General features: G+C 51.0%; 1 protein-coding gene across 2 annotated transcripts in view; it reads left to right on the forward strand.

Annotated features, from left to right (window-relative positions):
• Window positions 1-11059, forward strand: part of GRB10 (growth factor receptor bound protein 10) — a 162340-nt gene extending 151281 nt beyond the window's left edge. For both annotated transcript variants that reach the window (XM_082661649.1, XM_082661650.1), the window contains 2 exons: window positions 7448-7541; window positions 10556-11059. In XM_082661649.1, the coding sequence (XP_082517775.1) occupies window positions 7448-7541; window positions 10556-10702 (241 nt within the window). In that variant the 3' untranslated portion in view covers window positions 10703-11059. The remainder of the gene's footprint in view (window positions 1-7447; window positions 7542-10555) is intronic.
• The last annotated feature ends 3205 nt before the right edge of the window (window positions 11060-14264 follow it).

A 14264-nucleotide genomic window follows, 5' to 3' on the forward strand; every position in this document is an offset into this window, starting at 1 on the left:
GCCATCTTCCGGTGCCTACAAACGAGGTGTTCCGTTTTGGTTTTTAACTCTCATGATGAACTTAGATACTATGTGTTTAATTTGTTTCAATCCAAGCTTAAAGTTCTTCATGTTCCCTATGCCCTCTTTTTGTCCCACGGGGCAGGCCTCTTTCAAGTTGGTTCCTGAGTTCTTTTGACCCAACACTAATAGCGTTTGCTTTCTGGTGTGACACATTCTCTTAAGGGCCCTAATCCTTTGTCGCGGAAAATGGCGTCTGGAAACCAAATCGGTAGGTCTTTTCCATGGACAGAACTAGGACATAGGCTTTTTAAACTGAAAAACAGATTACAGGTTCACATTGATACTGCCAATTCAAATGGAAAATTACAGGGTGTGTACGCCTTTGATTTTATTGTCTCTCTCTTCTCTTCCTCTGAAAAATCTTACTAATGACAGTCGCTTACTTGTTTTACCTCACTCTGTACTTGTCTGCTGTACCCCATATCGCATCATGAAAATATTGATAATATTACTTCAGTACTACAGAATTCACACTTCTTTGCAGCCCTTTTGATCCTTAAGGAATAGTCCAGGCAGGTCATGTTAAAGTACCAACCTTAGGGTAATTCTTCTCCGTGGTTCCACCACCAAACTGCCACGTCTTCAGGTTCATTCCTCTGTTTCTGATTTTTGTTAAGTGGATCTGATTTATTTCCTCTTCAGTTTAATGCTGCTTTTAAAACTATGTAAAACATTGCCTTGGTTCCAAAGTCAAAAGGTATAAAACCAGGTACTTTGCCTGGTGACTCTCCTCTGCCCCCAACTCCACAATGGGTAAACATTTTCATCAGTGTTTGTTTGTTTATCCTTCTGTTGTTTCCTTTTAAAAATATAAGCAAAACCCATTTGTTTCTGTAGTCTGCCTCATCTTAACGAGGGCATGTACTGGCCACAGAGGTCCAACCCTGAGCGTAGCTGCAGCCTGAGGGTGCTGGGGTGGGATGGCCAGGAGGGCTGCCCCCTTCCTTGTCCCCTGCTGGGTTCTCTTTCACACGATAGAGCTTCATTGTTTCCAGGCTTCTGTTATGACACACTGTGCCCCATCTTCATGTTTTTGCTAGTGTCTCTTTGCCGGTGAGTTCGAAGAAGTGGGAGTGTTGAACGGAGGCTGGGTCTCTAGCATATGATTAAGGGCCAGTTTCATTTCCAATCCTTTTTGTGTTGCTGAACTGTTGGTACATACCTGCCCAGTTTTCTACATCCACTTTTCTTGTATATACTGTTCTTTTTAATTAATTTTGTTTATTTTAAATTTTGTCTGCTTTGGGTCTTCGTTGCTACACGCAGGCTTCCTCTAGTTGCAGCGAGCGGGGGCTGCTCTTCATTGCGGTGTAGTTGTGGCTTGCGGGCTCTAGCACGCAGGCTCAGTAGTTGTGGCGCATGGGCTTAGTTGCTCTGCGGCATGTGGGATCTTCCCAGACCAGGGATCGAACCCGTGTCCCCTGCATTGGCAGGCGGATTCTTAACTACTGCGCCACCAGGGAAGCCCCTACATCCATTTTTTGCAAACATTTTTTTCCCAGGTTGTCATTTGTCTTTTTGACTTAGCTGATGGGGGTTTGGGTTTTGGTTATACAATTTTTCTAAGTATGGTCAAGTTTATCTTTTCTGTCCTTTAGCCTGTATCTTTCTGGATTTTTGAGTCATAGTCATATAACTCAGTCACAAAGGAGTTTGCTCATGTTATCCTCTAGAGCTTGTATTGTTTCTCTGCTCCCTTCCTTCCTTCCTTTTTTTTCATGATTACTTCCTCCTTTTTTGCTTGTCCATTTTTGTGCGTTTAGATCCCAGGTACAGTTCAGAATTTATTTATCCCGGTGCACTGTTTAAGGACGGGTCTGATTTTTTTTCCCATGTGGCTGTACAGTTGTTCCAAACGACTTATTTGAAATGTCACTTGATCATAGAACAGTCCCTTTTAGAGCCTTAGAGATGACCCCCCCTGACTACAAACAAGATGCTTCTCCTCTGAACTTTCTGCCTAAGAGAGAAAAGCCTACCCTCCGAAATTCCTCTCTTAGTGATGTTCTTTGCCTGTAGGTTTGTGTGTGTCTCCAGGGCTTCAAGGACAAGATGCTTACCCATTACAGCCCTAAATCCTATCTGAAGTGAGCCCTCAGATGTTCTCGCGGTGTCCCATTTACCGTATCACCTGTGAGATTCGTTCCAAGGAAGCCAAGTGGGTTTGCTTACCAGGTGACGTAAGTCATAAGCCAGTAATTCAAGAGGCAAGTGTGAGTAGAAAGGAAAGGTGCTTTAATCAGAAGAAAAGCCAGCAATCTGGGGAGAAGGTGGACTCATGTCCTAAGACCAACTCTGAAGATTCTGCTCAGCCATGACAGTTTTTAAAGGGAAAAACGGTGACAGGTGGAGAGGAAGAATCCCAGTGAGTCATCGAGGCAGGAGGTTGGGTTCTGCATCCTTCTCCATTGCATGCAGACTGACTGATTCTTCAGATGTTATCTTGCCAAGTGATCTGCCTGCAGTATTGCTAAGGGGGCTGTTGAGGATAGAGAGCCAGTCATTTTTTAACTGCTTCATTCTTCATTCTTACCTCTTTTTATCCAGGAAAAGAATCAGCAGGTTAGACAAGGCACGGTGTGTGTTCAGGAGAGCATAGGTCAGGAGTTAGTTTCAATTGCCTAGTGATTCATTCCTGTAATTAGGTTCTTTTAACATTAGAGGGGGACAGAAATGGGCCAACAGGAAAGGGGCAAAAGAGCTGCTTTTGACAATGCCAGAGAAGTGAAGGTTCCACAGGACGTGTCACTTGGTGCCGTGGCCACAGCATCCCTCCTGGGGCCCAGGGCGGTGGCACCTACATCCCTGAGGGGCTGACACATCCAGGCTCAGGAAGGGGACGCGGGGGACCAGTGTGTTTTGAAGAAGCTTCCCCAGTGGTTGTGAGCTCAGGCCCAGCCGGCCCACTTTGCGTTAAAAGGAGCTGTCCTCGGGCAGGGGAGCCTGGGGCGGACAAACCGTGTCTGTCTTTCAACTTTTCCTGGAGTCTAGCGCCAGTTGGTGCGGTTGCCTCTGTCCAGCCTTGCTGAGAAGTGCGGGCATCCCTCTGCCACCTTTCCTCCCCCGCCTGCCTTGTTTCTGTCTGTCCTCCCTGGGGTCTGAGTTGCGTCTAAGGTTATCATTTTCAATCCCAACATCCGGCTGCTGGCGCTCTAGCAAACCAAAAGGCAGGGTGACGGGACATCGCCTGAGGTGTCATTGCAGTGATGCCACGTCGTCCGTTCATCCCCTTGTGCAGGGCGGAAATGTGCTGGGGAAACAAGGTAAATTAAATCATCAATTCCTAGTCCTTACCCCTCCCTGCAGAGGTAATGGAGGGAAGCCGACGTAGAGAGTCAGACAACAAGCAGAAAACGGGGCTGGAAGGCAGGCCAGGACAACCGTTACAAAACTCCGCTTCCTAGACCTTCAGCCTCAAGTCACTGATGGAGTTGGGGTGAGGGGGGCCGGAAAGACACAGCAGAGCCTGCAGTCAACCCGTGAGGCGGCTCTGAAGTCCGCTGGGTCCGGGCACCCCCCGCAGGTGACCTGTGCGCGCGTGCAAGCACGGGTCTGTGCACACGTGTACGTGTGTGCGTGTTGCGCTCACGCCCCCAGGCCTGCAGGGCCTGCCGCGGGGCCGGCACTCGCTGGCTGCCCCCTCCCTTCCCCTCTTTCCGCTGACAGCCCATCCCAGAGCCTGGGACGGAAGGAGCTCTTCAAGGGGCCAGTCCCGCGCTGTGGGCCCCCCTGCGGATCTTCCCCCAGGGCTCCTGTTGGGACCTGTGGCGTTTAAGGCTCTGTGCCCCCCGTCCCGCCCCTGCCTCATTCACACTCAGGGTCAAGCCCCGCCACCCCCTTCTTGTCCCCTGTGCCTGTCTGTCATGAGCTGGTCCCTCTGTCCGTGCCCCAGGCCCCTCCGCTGGGTGGAAGGCAACGTCTTTGTCAAGACTTGAGTTCTTTGCAGCTCTCCCTCCCCTGGGGCAGAGCGGGGTGCCGTCCCAGGGCTAACGCAGCCAGCTCAGAAAAGCGTAGGGTGCTCACCGGCCACGGAGGAACCACCTGCACGCTTGCTACTGCTGTGCCGGCGCTCCTCCCTGGTTTCTGCTGCTGTGTGACCTTGGAGAAGTTGCCTGACTTCTCTGGGCCCTGCTGCCCTCACTGTAAAATGGGGACAGTGACAGGGCCACTGTGAGTCCTGAGCGAGGCAGTGTGTGCAGTGCCAGGACTGCCACACACCTGAGCTGCGCTATCGCTCTGATCTCCCCCGGCCCCTTTGTGCTTTCATGAATGGACACGTGAGCCTTGGCTCCAGTCCTCACATTCCTCAGCACTTTCATTCCATGCTCCATTCTGATGACCTAAGCAGAGGCATCCGTGGCATGTTAGCCCCCAGCCTGGTCTCTGCAGTAGCCATCCCCCGGCCTGCCCCGAAATCCCTGCGCCTGTGGTTTGCCGGTGGCGATCACCAATGTCTCCAGTGTCCACACTGACTACACAACAGCCCTGAGCGTGTAGATGGTCCTGCAGGAGAGGCCAGCAGGGCAGCAGCCTGTGATCTGAAGCTCCTGAGTGTCAGATCCAGGAATCTCGCTGACTCCTAGGCCCTACCCCCTTTCCTCCGTGTGGACGACCATTAGGCAGGACCTGTAAACCCAAGCCGGCGGGGCAGCCTCAGGATCTCCCGGGTCACACCCCAAACTGGAAGGCAGGTGGGCAGCGTCCTCCTTGGGGCTCAGAAGGAAGCATCAGGGGATTCATTGAGGGCTCAGGTGAGGAAGCACAGCCCCAGCTTCTCCTCCGGGAAGATTGAGCCCTGCCCATCCCCAGGTTTCTGCTAGTGAAACACTCGGAGAAAACGGCGCAGACTGGGAGGCGCAGACGCGCAGCCCTGCCCAGGAGAGGAGCTGGCCCTCTCGTCTTCCTGCCCTCGGGCTCCGCCGACGCCGAGCGGATCACACAGGGGCCCGGCTCCAGCTCCGAGGCCCCATGTCTCCCGCCCGCCTGGCCCAACGGTGCAGTTGCATCCCGGTTCACACCTCCAAGGTGTGTCCTGCAAAATGCTATCAAAGAGGAGCTGGTATGTAATAAAAGATGCTGTAAAGAGTCAGGTAAGATAGGAAAACTCATGCTGGGGCCCTAAGGGTGTCAGGATGAATATCTACATTCTAAAGCCTCCAAGCCGTCCTGTAGTGAAATAAACCGTTTTTACCTTTTATAACATGGGATTTCCCAGGCTTATGTAACTGCCTTCCCTCTGACATTACAATCTAGAAACTGACGGTTTAGCTGTTTACCACCATTTGGTGTCTAATACCTTTAAAGTATGTTTCCTCTCAGGCCATTTCTACTTTGTCTCTGGGATCAGGGCCTCTTCCTTTCTAAAGAATAACTTGGTCTTCCCATCTGATTCCAGATTTGTTCTGGAATCATTGTAAAAGCAATGACTGATGCTTCTTGGTGCTATTCTAAGTTTTAAAGTAATTTTTTAGTTAGAGTATAATTGATTTACAATATTGTGTCGGGTTCAGCTGTCCAGCATAGCAATTCAGTCTTTTTGCAGATTGTACTCCATTGTAGGCTATTACAAGATAATGGGTATAATTCCCTGTGTTCCACAGTGCATCCCTGTCACTTATCTATTTTATACATAGTAGTTTGTATCTGCTAATCCCATACCCCTAATTTGTCCCTCCTCCTTCCCCCTCCCCTTTTGGTAACCACGAGTTTGTTCTCTGAGTCTGTTTCTGCTTTGCATATATATTCATCTGGATTAGTTTTTAGATTCCACATACAAGTGATACCATACAGCACTTGTCTTTCTCTGTCTGATGTATTTCACTGAGCATAATACTCTGTAGTCCATCCACGTTTCTGCAAATGGCAGCATTTCATCCTTTATTATGGCCGAGTAACACTGCATTGTATATATGTGTATATGTGCCACAGCTTCTTAATCCAGTCATCTGTGGGTGGGTACTTGGGCTGCTTCCATATCTTGGCTGTTGTAAATACTGCTGCAGTGAACGTTGGGGTGCATGTATCTTTTCAAATCAGTGTTTTCATTTTTTCCATTTATATGTGTCCAGGAGTAGAATTGCTAGAGCACAGGGTAGCTCTATTTTTAGTATTTAAGGAACCTCCATCCTGTTCTGCACAGTGGCTGCACCAATTTACATTCCCACCAACGGTGCAGGAGGCTTCCCTTCTCTCCACAGCCTGGCCATCACTTATTATTTGTAGACTTTCTGATGTAATTTCAAAATGTAGAACATTTGCAAGAATCATATAATGGATTCTCCTGTATACGTGTCACCTAGGCACCTGAGTCGTGAACCTTGTAGCACCTTTGCTTTGTCGTGTTCTCTCTCTCATTTTTTTATCAGAACCGTTTAGGAGTCAGTTGTAATTATTTCAATATAAAATTTCTAAAAACAAGGACTTCTCTTAGGCAGCCACAGTATCATTATAAAACGTAGGAAATTAATGTGAATGCGGTTCGGTCACCTGACATCCACTTAGATTTTACCAGGGGTCCTTGCTGCGTCCTTCATCACCAAGGAAAAGAACTTCTTGGCCTCAGCACCGCCCTGGACCAGCACGTGTCCTGTCTTCCTTTGTGTCTTGACACTTGGAGGAGCCAGTGAGGACAGAACGTGCCGGGTTTGGCCGTCTGCTCACTCCCTGGAGGTGACGCTGGGTCACCTTTACTGCATCCCGTCAGGAGGTGCTGGGGTGGATTGTCTCATTCCTGGTGGTGGTAACTCGAATACCTGAAGGTGGTATCCGCCAGGTTTCTCTATTGGAAGGTTACTGTGTGTCCCTCTGTCATAAACGTTAGGTGGTAGATGCTGAGACTAGGAAAATATTCTGTTTCTCATCAAACTTAGATGCTGGTTTCAGCATCTATTAAAGATCTCCTTAATCAAGTGGCCAAATAGTGGTTTTCTAATTCATCATCCTCCTCTGTTTATTTAGCTGGCTTTCTGCTCTTAGGAAGAGCTTTTGTTCCTCCCCTGTGATTCATTTATCACGCCAGTGCGGACTCATGGACTCTTGTTTTGGTCTGTGGGTTATAATCCATCCGTTCTGTTAAGGTACTTGGGCGCCCCGATTGGGCCACATTGCCTCTGGGGCCAGCTTCCTGATTTTCTGGCACAAAGTATACCAGCTTCACCTTGTACCTTCCCTGCCTCAGCCCTAGAGGTGCGATGTCCCCAGGGAGCCCTGGTTCCTTTCAGTGGAGAGTGACAGAAAGCACAGTCTGGATGAGGAGGGTGGTCTAGCTCTACAGCTCACTCAGCTCCCCGAACCTCCTGAAGCATCATATATACATACAGATTCATATATATATTCAGTCTGGACTTTTCTGAATTAACAGTCAATTGACTCTTTCCATTCCCAGGCTTTTTCTCCTCCGTGACAGCCAGAGTAATCCAAAGGCATTTGTCCTCACATTGTGTCATCATCAGAAAATTAAAAATTTCCAGATCTTACCTGTAAGTATTGATGTTTTTCACACTAATTCTTATTCTTCTGTGTGCCGGTTTTGTTCTTAGTGCAATTTTCAAGGTCTCAACTAAGCAGACTATGAAACAGTAAACATCAGACTGTTTCAAGCTCACCGGTGAGATCCTTTCAGGAGTTTCTTGAGAGGTTGGTTCTTTGAGCTTGGGAATGGTGTTTCCCTAGAAGGACACTGAAAGTGGTGGCGTTGTACTGTGGCCCCGACACGCCTGTGTAGCTCACAGGTGCCCCCGAGACAGCACCCGATGGGAAGAGCAAGGTCAGGTGATGGGCAGACACAGAGCAGAGCTGTTAGCCCAGGACCTGGCGCGGGAAGGATCACGTGTGGCTGTGCAGACGCGCGCTGTTGGCCACTTAATCTCAGGATTTGTCTGACTTGTGCTGGTGTGGACCAGGGGGACTCAGGAAGCCTGTAGAAAACTGACCCGTGGCCCCCAAAGAGAAGTGTTAATCCTTCCACTGGGTCCTTGGATCAGAAAACAGATTCTCCTCATTATTGAATATGATGTATTTGTCAACACCACTCTCTTTAAGAATGATGGTTCGATTTGCCAAATGTAACTGACCTCTTCCATGTGCCCAAGTTCAGATTCTAGTTCACGATTTGGGTGTTGTGTGGGAGACAGTTGTCAGCACCTCCGAGAATGTGTAGTCCCGTTGGGGCTGAGATGCACAAATTGAATACCAAGTGTCTTATGTACACTGTACGTATAGATGTGGTTGTAGAGAAGTGGTCAATTCTGCAGGTAATAACAGCCCTCGTGAAATGTTTCCTCTGGAACCCGGACCTGGGAAATATGCTGCTGAACGAGGGTGGCCAGATATAAGTCTGTCCTTTACAGAGTGAAGGCCTGAGAAGGCTTGAACCAAATGCATCCGTTTCACATAGTGGGACCTGGCGTTTTTCAAGGGTGCTTGAGCCCAGGACTTCACACCGCCTGTCTGGAGAGTCATGCAGGCACAGGAGGCATGAACGGGAGGGGAAGGGCAGGCAGGGCTGGCTTTGGTGACCTGGGGGCAAGCAGCCTGCCTGGCACTGTCTGTTGAAGTCGCTCCCTGCTGTGCCCGATGCCCTCACTGTATAAACGAGGAAAATGAGACCCTCCCAGCTCTCAGTGGCCTGTCCTGGACCACCGGGAGGGACAGACTGTGGGTTACAGCCCAGGCTTCACAGATTCCACAAAACATGGTAATACGCAAACCTGGGGACTGTTGTTCACGGGAGAGTGCCCCATCCACAGTCCTTTTTGTTTTCCTGCTGTGTTATATTATTGACCAGATGTTATTCTCTTAGCCTCAAATATGAAATAAAATGAAAAAGTACTGGCCAGCAGAATATGTAATACCATTGTCCCAAATAACCCCAAATCCTAGAATTATCAGCCAGACGGGAACTTGAGAAGTGTAGCAACGAGAATGCAACCTCAGGGCGTAAACACAGGCTGTGGGTGTGCTTGGGGCTCCAGAGTCTGTGGATTGAGAAGTGGTTCTCAGTTTATGCGTCGACACAGGTTTAAGGCTAACTTCCTCTGTGTGAACCGTGCAGGGCAGCTTTCCCGACCGCAGTGTACTGCAGTCATTGATCTCAAAATTCCTTCAGTTAAAATCGATGTGAATTCATTTCTGGGCGATATTGTAGATGTCCTCCATTTTAAGAAAAATAGCTACCAGATATTCCATGGCCTGGGCCAGGTTCTTCTCCTACATGATCTCATTAATCCCTTAGAGTAATCCAACATTTGCTTTGTAATAGAGCAAAGTGAACGTCAGAGGGGTGAAGGAGGTTGCCTGGGGTCCTACTGTGAGAGCCCAGGGCTGTGTACTCTTACACGAGCATGCTGTATGCGTGGATACTCACAGGTTAACTGGTCAACCTCACCCTCCTCCGTGGGCTGTGCTGAGTGCACGGACACTCACAGGTTAACTGGTCAACCTCACCCTCCTCCGTGGGGTGTGCCGAGTGCATGGACACTCACAGGTTAACTGGTCAACCTCACCCTCCTCCGTGGGGTGTGCTGAGTGCACGGACACTTACAGGTTAACTGGTCAACCTCACCCTCCTCCGTGGGCTGTGCTGAGTGCACGGACACTCACAGGTTAACTGGTCAACCTCACCCTCCTCCGTGGGCTGTGCTGAGTGCTCGGACACTCACAGGTTAACTGGTCAACCTCACCCTCCTCCATGGGGTGTGCTGAGTGCATGGACACTCACAGGTTAACTGGTCAACCTCACCCTCCTCCGTGGGCTGTGCTGAGTGCACGGACACTCACAGGTTAACTGGTCAACCTCACCCTCCTCCGTGGGGTGTGCCGAGTGCATGGACACTCACAGGTTAACTGGTCAACCTCACCCTCCTCCATGGGGTGTGCTGAGTGCTCGGACACTCACAGGTTAACTGGTCAACCTCACCCTCCTCCGTGGGATGTGCTGAGTGCTCGGACACTCACAGGTTAACTGGTCAACCTCACCCTCCTCCGTGGGCTGTGCTGAGTGCATGGACACTCACAGGTTAACTGGTCAACCTCACCCTCCTCCGTGGGGTGTGCCGAGTGCATGGACACTCACAGGTTAACTGGTCAACCTCACCCTCCTCCGTGGGGCGTGCTGAGTGCTCGGACACTCACAGGTTAACTGGTCAACCTCACCCTCCTCTGTGGGGTGTGCTGAGTGCATGGACACTCACAGGTTAACTGGTCAACCTCACCCTCATGAGCACGTGAGCCAGGAGGAGCTTGGGGTTCTTGCCCATGACCAGCTCAGGAGCAGGGGACCTTCTCTGCCCGGCAGCTGAGGGACCTGGCAGCACCCAGCACAAACCCCTCGCCCCCTCACCTCCCGCCCTGACGTTTTCTAGCTCACCTCACCAGCTCCACGTGTGTCCCTTAGAGCCTCACTACGGGTGGACAGCACTGATCCTGACTCTGGGGCCTGTTTTGTCCCAGAGCTGTGGCCTCTGACTTGGCAGGTCTTCTTGTGTCTCTCTAGTGCGAGGATGACGGGCAGACCTTCTTCAGCCTTGACGACGGGAACACCAAATTCTCTGACCTGATCCAGCTTGTTGACTTTTACCAGCTGAACAAAGGGGTCCTGCCTTGCAGACTGAAGCACCACTGCATCCGCGTGGCCTTATGACCTCAGGTCTACCCTGGCTGCAGGCTGGAGGACGCTGACACTGGAGTGAAGAGGTCTGCGCATCGTTCAGAACACACGTCTGTCTGCACCTCGGGGCTCGGAGCAAGTTGGGTGCGTTCGGCGCTGACCGACCACGATCGACTGGTTTGTTGGACTTGACGATGATGTGCTGCTGCAGATCCAGCAGGGCCGCACCCCTCTCGCTGGCCTCATCGGGGAGGTCGGAAGACAGCAGACTCGAGAATAAACTGGAATGATGGTCTTGGCTGGGCCGTGGAGGCACACGAGCTGGAGAGAAGTGATGGGAAATGAACTCTCGCCCTGGAATAATCTTGACAATTAAAACTGATATGTTTACTTTTTTGTATTGATCCCTTTTTTGCACTCCTTGTTTTCAACATTGTATTCAGCTTATGGCAAGAGGGGCCGTGGCTTTTCAGTCTGTGCGAGATGCAAAGACAGTTGCGCAGGGGTAGCCCCAGAGGCTGTTTGCAGAGGGTGGTGCCCACCTTCTGCAGGTCACTCCCAGGCAACCGGCACCCTAGCCCTCCCCAGTTTCCTTGGAAGCTTTTTTGATACAAAAGGTGTTCCTGTGGTAGGCACGTGGCATGATCTGTGGCCAGGCAGGCGGCGTGGTCAGCCAGCCCCTGCACTGAACACGTGCCCCTTCTCACGCTGTCACCTGACTCCACGTGCTGTGCCCTGCACACTGCACGTGGCTTGTTCCTTGGAAAACACCACGCAGGGCTGAGTGGTTGCCCGTAGTTGGCCGCAGGCTCGCCTGCCTGAGACACAGTGGGTACCCACCACCCACCCATGGTGGACACCAGGCCGCCTGGCCCAGCTGCAGCCCTTCCAGCCTGTTCTAGGACCATCACTGCCTTACCCCCTCTGCAGTGGTGCTGGCCTGGCAGGGCTGCCCTCCCTCCTCCAGTGGATCAGATAAGAGGAAGTGGCAGCTGATTGGTCTGCTTCCGTGTCAAGTGGGTTTCCATGGTGACAGAGATGGAGACATTGGAGAGGGCAGCCCCGCAGCCCAGTAGGGGAAGGTCTTGCTTGGTGGCCTCCATCCTGCTGATGGCCCCGAGCCAGCCCGTGCGAGGCGGTGGGTGGCCCGTCGGCTGGCCCAGGTCAGGAATCCCTCACAGCAGTATCGGCTGAGGACAGGTTACCAAGACAACTCTGCATCCCGCTCCAGGAGCTGAGTCAGACGGTGGCTTGCGTTGTCCCCGTCTCCGCCCTGTCCCCTTAGCCGAGTCTTCCGATGTGAGGGTAGCCTTGTCTCTGCAGAGCAGGAAAGGCTCCCCTGACAGGCAGGCAGACTACTTGGTGAAGGACGGTTTATTTTCCCCAGATCACGGTTGCCACGCTTCCATGGCCCCTCTGGCCTGCTGGCCACTGGATCCCCTGGACCCCGCCCAGTGCAGCACTTCCCAAGGGACACACATGGCTTAGGACACAGTGACACATACCCGCTGTACCTCAGTCTGTGGTATAGACACTGTATGTTAGTTGACTAGCCACACTCTACTTGTTTTCCATGAAGTGTCTACTTAGACAAATGAAGCATTTTTAGTAAAACATGTTTTTAACCATGAATGCTCAGTTGCGTTGTTTTTTTTGGTTTTTCACTTTTTTTGGTTTTTCTGTAGCCTGTTAATCTTTCCAACCGTTGACAATTAGGTCATTCTCCAAGTCATACCTGGCAGCCTGCTTCCGTTGGAGGGACTGATGCTCCAGTTACACCATTAGACATTTTTCTCTTTACCGGTTGGAGGGAAAACCTGTAAAAAAACAAAAATCAAGCACAAAAAACAAAAACAAAAAAAAACACCTCTCCAATTTCTTTTTTCTGTTTACATAGACCAGTCTCCACCAGTGAGATGACTCACTCCCCCCTCCAACAGACAGCTAGTATCGGCAGTATTGCATATTTATAAATATACGTTTTATTTAAAAGCAGAACTAAAGCTTGACTCTGACGCACAGTTCTGTGTGTACTTCCTGGCCGCGGTGAACTGTCACAGAGAGTGACCCTCCCGGGGCCCCAGCCACCTCCCTGGTACCGGGCAGCCGGGGATCCACCTGCAAACAGGCAGCCCCTGCAAGAAGCAGGCGTCCAGCCAGGCCAGCCAGGGGCTGAAGGACATTCGACTTATTATTTTTGTATTTAAATGACATGAATGTAAACGGGACAGCTCAGGGTCGTTTTGGAGCCTGTTGACTTTTTAATCTCTGCCTGTGATTTTCTGTTCTAAATGGAAACTCCGTGTAGCAACCTGGTCTGAATGGAGAAGGAAAACGCCAAATGCTTTGGGGATTCGCGCTAAGTAGGAGAGCTCTGTGACCTTATGCGTTAGAGTTCCAGAACGTTCTTCCGTCTGCTAAACCTTGAAGAAGTATGTGCCTCAGTCTAGATGTTTTGTCTTCTCTTTTCTGCACTTAATACCTGAGGGTTTGACCCATGGGCACACCTTTGAGGGAGTGGGGCTGGCTCGTGGGGGCTGTGATGTCACAGTGCCACCTGCAGTGACCGTAGGATGGCCTGACGTGTAGGCGTTTTCAGGGATTGCAGAAGGGATGAACTGAAGAGACAAAACCTTTATTCCATGTGCTTTGCTCCTTTCTGTACATAGCTGTTCGCCTCATGAACCTAATTGTAAACGTTCAGGTATTTTTGTACAAATAAGGGACTGATGTTCTGTTTCTTGTCATTAGAAATAAACATAAATACAGTGTTCTTCATTTTCTATTGCTTGTAACGTCTGTTTCTGTACTTAAAAGCCCTCGGGCTGGTCAGCCAACGAAAATCTTGGGAAGTGATTTAGGATATGTTAACAGCGTGCCTCTAACCTGGCCGAAAACTAGTTACAGAGGAACGGATGGGATGTGCAGGCTGGCGTGGCCCTGCTGGGTGGGCCCCTCCTCGCATCTCCTCTGCGAGAACAGAGCCCTCTGAACGCTCCAGGAGGAACCAGCTCCCCATTCAGGTGTAGCAAACACCTCAAGAAACTCGTAAAAGCTTATATTTGTTTGCTCCAATGGCACGTTTCCCACCGCAGCGAGACAGTGACGGTGCGAGAACCTGGATTTCAGTCACACAGGAAATGGGCAGAGAGAGTAAGAGAGTGGATGCCCTGCGTCTCTGCTCCCACAGGGCCTCACCTGGGGGTCCGAGGGCATCGTCGCGTAAGCCATCCTTGGGCCTGACTCGCCTCCTTGCACCCCACCCGAGGCAGAGAGTCTCTTGTCGTGAGCCAGCCTATGGCATTTTGAACTCTCCCATCACTTGTTTTCAGAATGTGGGTCCTCAGTTTCGGGGAGCTCATCCCTCTAGGGCAGGCTGCCCTTAGAGCGAGAACAATAATTCGTAACTCCCTCCTCGTGAGAGGTGGGGGGGGGGGGGGGCTGGTGTGTGAACGCGTGTAGGGTGTGTGGCAAGGGCTGTGTGTGTCCGCGGCGTGGGAGAGGAGAAGCCAGCGTGCCGTGTGGGGTGCAGATGAAGGGGCATGAGGAAGGCTGGACGTGGGCAGGGCAGGTGCAGAGGCCTGTGAGAGTCTGT

Source organism: Grampus griseus (assembly GCF_964374135.1).
Source record: "Grampus griseus genome assembly, chromosome: 9".
NCBI classification, from domain to species: Eukaryota; Metazoa; Chordata; class Mammalia; order Artiodactyla; family Delphinidae; genus Grampus; species Grampus griseus.